The 12,026-nt window shown below is 37.2% G+C and overlaps 1 protein-coding gene and 1 pseudogene across 1 annotated transcript in view; both read left to right on the forward strand.

Annotated features, from left to right (window-relative positions):
* LOC150108654 (BAI1-associated protein 3-like) overlaps nt 1-12,026 on the forward strand; it is a 175,549-nt gene that overhangs the window by 133,386 nt on the left and 30,137 nt on the right. The window contains exon 7 of the mRNA XM_090390496.1: nt 479-673. Within this exon, the coding sequence (XP_090246622.1) occupies nt 479-673 (195 nt within the window). The remainder of the gene's footprint in view (nt 1-478; nt 674-12,026) is intronic.
* Nucleotides 8,854-10,211, forward strand: LOC150108655 (eIF5-mimic protein 1 pseudogene; annotated as a pseudogene).

Here is a 12,026-nt window from a genome sequence, read left to right on the forward strand (position 1 = left end):
CCATTTCTTCATTTTCAAAAAACCAGGTGACCAGCCCCATGCATAACTATGAAAACATTAAATAAGACATGATATGGATTTTACTTATGTAATTTTTATTTTATCAAGCATAAAATTTTTGTCCTAGTGTCCAGGGCATGTTCAGTATGACTTTCAAATTAAACAAGTAGAACAGAAACAGATTCAACACTGAAAATGCATGAACCACACATACATGTTATACAATGACATTGTCCAAAACACATTAAGGTCTTAACTAAACAAAATTAAACAAGTGACCATTAATGAGTTAATTAATTTAAAAAATTATTAATTACAGAAAGTATAGAGAAGTACTTGTGGAGAAAGAGTACTTCTCCACACGTTCTGCAAATAATATTTTATAAATAATAATAACAACAATAATAATAAATATCTGTTATTTAATACTATTAAGAAGTTATGAAAAAAAAAATGTTTATGTATATATCCCTGACAGAATATACCTTCAGTTGGAATTGAGCTTACAGGGCCACTAAGGAAAAAACAGTTCAACAAACCAGCTGAGAGTCGTGGCAAGATCCAAATTTCTTTGGAATTCATAGCTAAACCTAGAAAATGGCATCTCTTAAATGTTCAGAGACACCTAATTTTATGTAGGTCAAGTCTTGATTTAGAGCTCCCAAGGCATCAGGTACAAGCTTCTGTCTCTTCTTAACTAAATTCTTTTATCACTTTCTAAAAGGTAGAAAGAATAAAAACTGTTTCTGTCACCATTGAAGAAGTTGGGATCAACTTTATGACTACAAGTTCAAAGAAAATTTGTTTAGTTTATCAACTGTTTTGCAGTTATCCACATTAGTATAAATAGATTATGCATAGTTTAGTTTTGTGTACTCAGGACCAGTTTTTAATGCACAAAACTATTCTGTGCATAATCTAGTTATACATAACAATAAACCAAACAAAGCTTTCTACCATGATTGATTAATTTATTGAATATAAACTTTCTACAGTGAGAGCATTGTAATAGTATGTAATAGTGATGATTTACCGTATTTTTCAGTCGATAAGATGATGAGACAATTTATGAGACAATTTTTAGAAAAAATATATTATTATATAAAAATATTCACTAACATTAAATTTCATTTATTATTACCATAACTTGTACCAGCAGCATTCAGTTCATCTTCACTCGTCTCATTACTGTCACTTTTTGTATTATTGTCTGAACTATTGTTATCACTCTCTTTAAAAACTAAGCCGTCTTCAGTACCATCTATTGTGCTACTTATGCCGCATTTTTTAAAAGACTTAATAATCGTCTTGTCTGTTCAAAACTGCATATGCTTGTCCACTAACTACTATTGATGCCGGTAAAGTTTTCTTATGTAAATCAGGAATTCTCGCATATGCAGCGAGACATGTGTTTGGCTTGAATCGAAAACACGGGAATCCGAAGGTAGGTGAAACTTACCCAGTTTCACCTACCTTCGGACCATAAGACACACCCCAATTCTAATATAATTTCTCTAAGTAAAAAGGTATGTCTTATTGTCGAAAAATATTGAATATAGACAGTAGCAATTAATTAGGGAAAGGAAGGCAGAGTTGTGGTATTCAGTGCTACACATAAAGATAAATTTCTTGAATGGAAAGAATTTCAAATAGAGTGATTTGGACAGACTCAAAAATGGAAAATTTGGACAAAGCTGGTAATTATTCTGGTAATCTGATAATTCGAGCCAAACATATGTCTTGCTGCATATGCGAGAATCCCCGATTACCACATTAATCTGGTAATTATTCCTTCAACAATACATGAGAAGTAGTCAAAGAGCATATGAAGGAAGCGGTAAGTGACTTTATCTCCAGAGTTAGAAGAATAAATAGCATGAGAGATAAATGGATGAATAACACTTTCAAGCCAGAGCCACAAGCCACAAAAAGATAATGTTTTGGATTTGATACTATGAGAAGAGTGATGATGAAGATCAGAAACAATATATATTATTTCTCAAGTTTTTGAGAAAGAATGTTCTTCCCAGCCATTATATGAAAAATTTCATGCACATTAATCTGGTAATTATCCCTTACCAACTTATATGTCTCAGTCATGTCCTCCCCCCTTCTGTCTGTCAGGCTCTGCAATTTGCATTTTCTTAATCTGTTGTAATACTCTGCATTTCAGAGATCTCAAACTGACTAAGCAAATCGTCTCTCAACACTCTCCAACAACTCATCATCTTTTGAAAATCAAGTGACCAAATATGTGCATAGTAATTCATATGTGGTCTGATTAAAGTCTTATACAATTGAATCATAACATCCTTACTTATCTGTGTGTCAATTTTTTCCACATCATTGCCATAATCTGCTATGCTGTCCTCAGAATTTTAGCAAAATGTCCCCAAAATTTCATATTCCTATCCACCATTACCCTCAGACCTTTCATCTCTTCTGCTTCCTCTAAGATATCCCCACCAATCTGATTCTCTGCATTCCATCTTTGCTTCTCAAATTTTAAAACCTTACGCTTGTCACACTGAACTGACATCTCCATCCACTTACTCCACTTACCCATTCATCTGGTCTTTTCATGTCCTCTTGCAAGGCCACAGCATCTGTTCTACTTATCATTGCTCTCCCAACTTTTCATCATCTGCAAACAACTGTTCATCACCAGTGTGAAGCTCTTCCAAATGTTATTTACATACAAATTAAACAACAATTACCCTAAAACAGACTCTTGGGCCACACCACTAGTGACTTTCCCCTTTTGGGATATCACCCTTCCCCACACACACACAACTTGCTTATACTATCAGATAGCCAATCTCTAGTCTAATGCACTAATATAGCATCCAAACCCCATCTGTTCTATTTTAATTACAAACTTATAATGTGGTAACCTATCAAAGGCCTTTGCAAAATCTAGATATGCTACTGTGTATGCATCCCCCTTGTTAAATGCATTTGACAGCTTATTATAATAAGTAAGCAGATTGCTAAAACATGGTGTTCCTCCTTTAGCAAACCCATGCTGTCCATCAAAGAGAATTCTGTTGCTATCAGCCCAGTTCTGAACCCTGGTCCTCACTAGCCTCTCTAATACCTTGACCATAACTCCAGTCAAGAAGTTTGGCCTATAATTCGAAACCTTAGTCTTATTATCCCTTTTATGAAGTGGAACAATTTTGCCCTTTTTCCACTCCTTTGGAACCTGAGCCAATCTAAAATGCATATTAAAACTGTTGTTAACTTGTTTGCAGTGGTGGCCGGTGAAAATTTTAAGCGGGGGTGCTGCATATACAAAAAAAAAAAAAAAAAAAAACTTTTTTTCCCTAATCAGTAACAAATTTATTAATTAAATTTACATATTAAAAATTGTTTTATTAAAAATATTTTATCCTCACCACGAACAAACACCAATAAAATGTTTCTTATCAATAGCAATGACAAGTGCAAATGAATATTGGCATTAGATCGCAGTGCACTTGTTTCGTGTAACAATAATTGAAAAAATATAATTCTTTTCATATTTTTAACAGTGACACTCGTCATAATTCAGCCTTGTATCTATAATAAATAAATAAATAATTATATGTTATTTTAACAAAATAAATTAAGATTTACAAAAAAAAAGTTCACCATGAACACGTGCCAATAATAAACGTTTCATATCTCACAGAAATAACAAGCGCAGGCATAAGATACACTGCCCAAGCGGCAGTGTATCTAATGACGTAATGTGCAACGACAGCAAACGAATATTGGCGTTAGATCGCAGTACATTTGTTTCGTGTAATGATAATTGAAAAAATATTATTCTTTTCATATTTTCAACAGTGACACTCATCATAATTCAGCCTTGTATCTATAATAAATAAATAATTATATGTTATTTTAATAATATAAAATAGGATTTACAAAAAAAGTTCACCAGGCACATGCACCAATAATAAACGTTTCATATCTCACAGAAATAAGGCGCGTAAGCTTACTAAAAATACACTGCTGTTTGAGCAGTTACAGTTGGGAATGACGTAACGTGCAATGACAAGAGCAAACGAATATCGGCGTTAGATCGTGGTGCATTTGTTTTGTAATCTAAAGCGTCAATCGAACAATTCCAATTATTAACTATAAGCTCTAACCTTTAACATACTGTACTGCATTTATATAATGTTGTAAGCATTGTTATTATTTATAAACACAAACAAAATTTAATTTTTTCATTTTTTCCTTGGGGTGCTGCAGTGTCGCAGTGCTTATGTATGGACCACCACTGCAAATAACAGAACAGTTCCTCTCAGATCCTTTCCTATATCGTTAATGAATCAGTGATAAAAATCTGAAGAATACATTAATTGACGAAATGAATAAGCATTCTTGTGAAGTTGTCTCCATGGAGAAAAATAACAAGTCTGTGATGCGCCCAAGAAGCTATGAAAGCAATTTATGAAAATAATAATAAGAGTATAAGAGTAATAATAATAATAAAAGAATCAAATTAGCAAGCAAATAAGAAAAGAGTGATCATTGTGGGTGATTTTAATTATTGCAATATAGACTGGAATGATGAGATAGCAACTGGAAGTAAAGAAAATGAGTTTCTTGAGTTCTGATGTGTCTGATGATAACTATCTCAAACAGTATGTAACAGAGGCACATGAGGATTGAGGATCTTGGATTTGGTCATCTCAGCAGAAGATGTAATTATAAATGAGGTGTCAAATCATCCACCAATTGGTGAGAGTGACCATGAAGTAAATAACTGGGTGGTTGCCAGCAGTGTGAGGACCTCTGTGAGAAAAGGATATATGTGGAACTACAAGGAGGGAGGTGATTATGAAGAGCTCAGGAGACAGCTTGCGGGTGTAGCATTAAATGAGGAGTTAGCTGGAAAAGAGATCAGTGCAGCTTGCGGGATTTTTAAAAATTATCTAGTAGATGCAATGTCTAAATGTATTCTAAGGGTGAGAAGGTTAAATAAGGTAGGTGTGAAATGGATGAATAAAGAAATTAAGCATGCGATATAGAGAGAAAGGCATTATGGATGCAGAATAAGACAAGTGGAAATAACCAATTCCATGAGGACTACAAAGACCAGGCAAGGCGGGTGACTTGGTTGGTGAGGTATGAACAGCAGTTAGCTAATGAAGCCAAAAGGAATCCTAAGGAGTTCTTTCAATATGTAGCCAGCAAAAGAAAGTGATTGTGGAAGGATGAAACTGATTGGAGAAAATCGTATAAAGACAGCTGTTGCAGAAGATGTGGTGGAGATACTTAATGAGCAGTTCATAAAGGTCTTTCAATCTTATGAATATGACTTCATGGAGAGATTGAGAGCAGTTGATGATGGGGAGGAGAGACTGACTATAAGTGAGAAATAGGTGTATGAGGAGTTGAGCAAACTAGATGTAAATAAGGATATGGGACTTGATAATATATCACCACATATTCTGAAAGAATGTGCGAAGGAGTTGATGCCGGCCTTGACATAATTTTTTTAATATGAGTCTTGTACTGGGTCAAGTTCCTAATGAGTAGAAGGAGGGCAAGATTGTACCACTTCATAAAGGAGGTGATAGAACTCAAGCATCAAACTATAGGCCTATCTGTGTGTCAGGTGTTATAGTTAAGTTATTGGAGAAGCTAGGATCCAGAATTGGGTTGAAAACAATGGTATTATCTTTGATGGATTGCATGGATTTGCTAAAGGAAGGTCATGTTTCAGTAATCTACTTACTTATTACAATACGGTGACTGCTTATGGACAGAGGAGAAGGGTACACATGATTATACTTAGATTTTGCAAAGGCTTTTGATAGAGTACCGCATGATAAGTTGATAGTCAAACTGGAGCGGATGATGTTAGATATTAGATTGGTGCATTGGATTGGAGACTGGCTATTTGATAGGTATCGAAAAATTGTGTATGGTGGAGAGCGATATCCAGGAAAAGGAAAGTTACTAGTGCTGTGCCTCAGGGGTCTGTTTTAGGGCCATTACTGTTTAACTTGTATATTAATGATATTGGTGAAGATTTGGATGGAGATATTCAGTTGTTTGCAGATGATGCAAAGTTGGGATGAACTATGAACAGTAGAGCAGATGTTATGGCCTTACAAGAAGACTTGAATAAATTGAGTGATTGGGCATGGGAATGGGGATGTGAGTTCAATGTTGCAAAATGTTTGCCTTGTAACACTAGACTAAGAAAAAGCTTTTAACCGCATTGAACACCTATACCTATTCAGCTGCTTGAAAGCCTTCAGCTTTGGCTCAGGCATCATTCATTCTATTAAGATGCCGTATGCCAAAGAACACTCTTAATGAAAATAAACAACAGACTTCCATAACTGTACCATACAGCAGAGGTATTAAACAAGGCTGTCCACTTTCCGGTCCTCTTTACACAATTGCCATTGAGCCCTTTTTGTGTAGATTAAACATGCTGCTTAGGGCATCCCATCCTAAACTTTCCTATCAAACCATAACCCTGACAGCATATGCTGATGATGTTACAATTATAACCCACAAAGAAGAGGCATACCAACAATACCAAGCAGCCTCAGGAGCCAAACTAAATGCACATAATACCATAGGACTGTGGTGTGGCAAATGAAAAAAAACTAAACTGCAGAGGGAAACAAATACCTGGGGATTTACCTAGGAAACACACCCTCTTATGTGGATAAGAACTGGGAAACACTATATAAACATTTCAAGCAAGTACTAGGAAAGTGGGCAGCAATACGAGCTTCTGCCTCCACAAGTGGGAGAACAATAATTATTAACCAAATAGCCACCAGTGTCCTTTGGCATACACTAAAGATTCACGCCAGCGGTGCAATTCATTAAACAAATAAAGTCGACTATCTGTCGATTCATATGGAACAAAACAAACTGGCTTTCCTATTCCAAGCTATGTACTTCTCTCAAAGTACATAGATGGAGGACAAAACTTGACTTCCATTCACAACAGGATAACAACGTTCCACACTTGATTTCTCCTTAATACTCTACAACAAGAAATAGCACACAAACTCGTCACTAAATATATTTTCACCTCTGCCACTAGAGGTCTCTCTCTCTACAACCTTAAGAATGACAACAGCACGTGCCAGTGAATCTAACAAACTTCTACAAAGATGCTCTTCAAAGATGGAAGATGCTAAACCTCCAGCACACAGTGAAGATAGCATCCCTTCCTGAAATCCTCATGGAACCCATCTTCCACAACACGATGGTGAGAAACCCGATCACTCAGAAAGAAATTTTCTTTCCTCCATGGAGCTGGCAAGGCGTGAGGATCTTGGGTGACATTCTTTCTCCGAGCCTCACCTGACGCTTTCCAAAATCGCTCGAAAACCTGGAATACAGGAATCAGGCTGAGCAGATACACACTGTAAAGGCCACTATGCCTGATAGCATAACGGAAGAGGGGCTTAGCCCTACTAACTCAGAAGATCCAGGGCCTATCTTTCTGATAAAAACTAATAATTAATGGAGAAACTTACACCCAGCAACACTAACAAAATCTACAGCACTCTAACACAAGTCGAAAATCCTGCATTATCCCACCAAACACTATTTTAATGGGACCTACCATATTGCACAAGAGCCATCAAACTCGACGCAGATATTCAGTGGAGAATGTGGCACAATGTATTACCCACTCCAACTATATTATGAAAATTTAATTCAGATGTCTCAGATAACTGCCTGTTCTGCTACCAATCAGGAACAGTCCAGTGTATCTACTTGGAATGCCCAGTCAACACCCAATTAACCAGTTTGTCTCGGGGAAACGGAAGCTCTCACCTGTGGTAGTCTTCACACAGAAGAGGAATATTTCAATCTCGTCCATTAAGAGTCAAATAATCATTCATTCTGCAATTACCTCTTCATCACTGCGAAAGCGGTAATATATAGCTTCTACCTCAGACATACAACAGATCCTACACGAACATCACCACCACAGGCAAAATAACACCCTAGATCTTTTCCACCAAGACTGGAATCCACAGAATCATTCCCCCCCCCCAAAGAAAGGGGGAAGAAAGGCTTTTTTGTGCTTAACAGTATGAATATTGATCAGCTGCCACTTTCATGTAAATAGATAATATTGTCCTATAGTAACTGTTATGTTCTTCCACATGTCAGATTTTATGTTCTTATATAGTGTCATGTCAAATAACTGTTAATGGTAATTAAAAAAAACAAATGCAATTCATATTAAATAGATAACAATCCTATTTTGTTATATATATAGCCAGTAAGTGAAACTCAAGATCGATAACTACGATCTATGAGTTTCAATGCCGAAAAACTATCGGCGAAGGCAATTCGAAGCAAAGGTGGAGCAAGCTCCTAGGAGATGTAATACTGTCATTACATTATGAGGGGAGGTCACTACCCAGACCGGTTTCAACCTTTTTTGAGGTCTCATCAGTGAGTAGGTAGACCTGGAAAATATCAAAGCTTAGTGAAAAGAACTTACATACCTTCACTATACGAATGCCATAAAGGTGTGCTTGTATTTTGTAATTAAAATAAAATATATATAACAAAATAGGATTCTTATCCATTTAATATCTATTCAATTGCCAGAAAACTAGCCTTTTGGCTTTTTATTTTAATTACAAAATGCACTTCATTTTATAACTGATATTTTGATGTAACATACCTCAACAAGAGTATGAGCATGTAACCTCTCTGCCTGAGTGCAGAGAACCAAAAACCAGTTAATCCTGTACATAAGACTGTTATGTTTACAATAAAAAAAAATAAAAATAAATCTCTCCCTTCCATGTCTACCCAGATGTAGACTGGCATGTTGTAGGGTTATAAGATTTCCCGGAAGAGTTGGGCAAGCGTGTTTGGGAAGGAGCGACAAGATCTGCATTTGTATGAGTCAGAAAACTGAAAAGCTGACACTATCAGGCCAGTGCATCAAAACCAGAACAAGAGATGAAAACGAAAAATATGACCCTGCAGGGTTTAGAGATGCCATCCTGCAGGGTCTCAGTGTGACTGGGACCAACTTAGAACAGGTTTACAAGTTTCTAGACACTGCTGGATCTAAACTTGGCTACAGAAGATACAGAGAAACTCTTTTTGACATTCTCCTTGCAGGGGAAATTTTAGCTCCTGCTGGTACTGTTGCTTGTGATGTAGATCCATCAAAAACTTCACGTACTGATGTTTGTATATTCACAGCTCAGGATAACCTGGACATATTAAAAAAACTATGCCCAGGTATTTACTAAACTTATACTGCGGTACAAATAACTTGAGAAGACTATAGAAGATGAGTTCAAGAAGGTAATGGTCTTCCTAAAAGGCTTTACTGCTCAAGAACAACAAAAACTGGCAAAAGTTGCAGCCATATTGAATTGCTGGAGGTCAAGTTCCACCCACTGTTTTGTCAAACACGTTACAAGATCACTTGGTGAAAGATGGAATTGCACTGGAATTCATTCAAGACTTGGCTTACTGAAAGAGATAGCACTACACTTTGGGCTGCTTTGAGAAAGGCTGGGCTGGATACATGACTTCTTGAATTCTTTCCTGTAAGCAAACGCAGTCAGGATAATATTACTGCCACATTCAGTTCACATGGCCTTAGCCAACTTGTAGACTATCAGAAAGCACAAGAAAATGCCAGTGTAAAGAAGGATCTGCAGCAACAAGTAGGTAGTCTTCTTAAAGATGAGATGCCTGTGAAAGAGATAATCTCACTTGTTAAAGATTACATGACTAAATACTCCCTTCCAGAACATGATGTTGCAGTCCTGCTGTGGACTTCGTTGATGGCAGTTGTTGAATGGAATAAGAAGGAAGAATTGGTAGCTGAGCAGGCATTGAAACACCTGCGGCAGTATACGTCCCTTCTGTCTCCATTCACTCACAGTGCCAAGGCAGAACTTGCACCTCTTGCGACAACATGAACTTAATGAAGTTGTTTCAGTGAATTGTTGTCCTTTTTTTATAGAGCTGATGTTTTAAGTGAAGATGTGATAATGAAATGGCACAGAGAAGCACATTCTCCCAAAGGAAAATGTGTGTTCCTAGATCAGATGAAAAAATTTGGTGAATGGTTACAAAATGCCGAAGAAGAATCAGAAGGGGAGGACCAAGCCCTTCCATACAACTCCCCAAAACTCAACTCTAGTCCCCTTCCTTCTTTTCTTCCTTTTAAGGCAGAGACAGACAATTAGGGGTGGTGATACTTACCTTTGGAGGCTTTGGCTCAATTTCATCAGACAGTCCATGTGCATTTTGTTGCTCTTTCAAATTGGAAGTGTAACCCTGTTGGCTGGTTTTATCCTTTTAATCTGAAACAAATGAGAAGTTTTCCAATGCAAGAAATTACTTTTGTAAGGTGCCTCAGATTTCTACACAACCTTATCCTTGTTTAGGCATTTATCAGAGCTGTGTGTTTGTGCATTTTAAAATAATGAAGCTTTTCTGCAATGAAAAAAAAAAAATCTCCCTTCCATCTGATTTAGACTGGTTTGGTCTCCTCCTAATGAGAAGTCACAGCGAAATAATGCACCTGGCACGCAACTCCTCTGCTGCATCCCTATTGGAGATATTCATGACTGTAGTCTGTGTGTGTTCACGAGGCCGGTTTGCCTGCTTGCGGGATGAAAAAACCCCAGCTAAACTGGGAGAAAAACCCTACTGCCGTGCCCAAGACTGGCACGGCAGTAGCTCCTCACATCTCCGATGGAATCGAACCTAGGACACTCCTTCCCTAGGGATATGGTTGCAAATTGCACAGCCACTAGGCTAACTGTGCAGACGTTGCAAAATGTAAGAATTTATGCTGGGTGAGGATACATTGTTGGAGGTGTAGGAAATAAGAGATCTGGGGGGGGGGGGGTAATAGTGGATAAGGATCTGAAATTTAGGGGTCACATAGCCAAAATTGTGAAGACAACACAAAGGCTTCTGCGAATGATGTGGAGGACACTGACTTGTAGAAGTAGGGAGATTCTTTTTCCAATGTATAAGGCTTTGATTAGGCCACACATGGACTATTGTGCCCAGATTTAGTCACCTGGTTTTCAGAAAGACGAAGAGATGTTGGAAAGGGTTCAGAGGCAACTGACTAAGGTAGTTTCTAACCTCCGGAATGTCGAGTATGAGGAAAGATTGAAAAGATGCAACTTGCAGAGTCTGGTGGACAGGAGGAAGAGGGGAGATATGATAGATATCTACAAGTTAGTAAGGGGTTGTTATAGGATCAGTGCTGGAGAGTTTCTGTAGAAAATAGTGGGAGATCAGGGGAGAACCAGAGGTCATCCCTAGAAACTGTATAAAGAGGGTAGGGGAATGAGAAGCAGGTTTTTTTCATGCAGAGTTGTGAATGATTGTAATGCCTTGCCTGAGAGTGTGGTGTCTGCAGAGAATTTGAGTGTGTTTAAAGCATGGTATAATGAGCTGCGTGTATGATAAGGACTTCCGAGATGAGTCTTTGACTCCATGAGGTCTTGGGTAATAATAATAATAATAATAATAATAATAATAATAATCAGCAGGCTAGGTCAACAAGCATAATTCTCAGAGAATTCAGAAAACAGTCTAATTAATCAAAGCGTCATGAAGATTTTGGAAAGTGACAAAATATTTTGGAAACTATTAATAAAGCTTAGAAGTTGAGGAAAGGGGAAAATTCCTGCAACAAAAGGAATCAAAGTTCATGAAGATTAAAAAGAACAGAAGATAGAGATGTTCTGGGGGATCTTGAGTAAAATTGTAAAATATTTAAAATTATAAATGAGGCAATAAGTGATGAAATGGCATAAGCAGGTGAAATGTAGTCAGGCATATACACTGATTGGAAAGAAATCAATGGATAACATAGTGCGAGGAAAAAACTGCATGGCATTCAGCTTTATAAGATGTAGGACCTCTTCTGGCTGCATTCACTGCAGCCATCCTACAGAGCATGCTTTCCACTAGCATACGATAGCAATCAATGGGAATTTTGTACCATTCTTCTTGTAGGCATGTAATGAGTCCTGGAT

The sequence above is a fragment of the Typopeltis vanoorti genome, chromosome 3 (assembly GCF_054136105.1).
Source record: "Typopeltis vanoorti isolate ZY-2024b chromosome 3, IOZ_Tvanoo_1.0, whole genome shotgun sequence".
Classification (NCBI taxonomy): domain Eukaryota; kingdom Metazoa; phylum Arthropoda; class Arachnida; order Uropygi; family Thelyphonidae; genus Typopeltis; species Typopeltis vanoorti.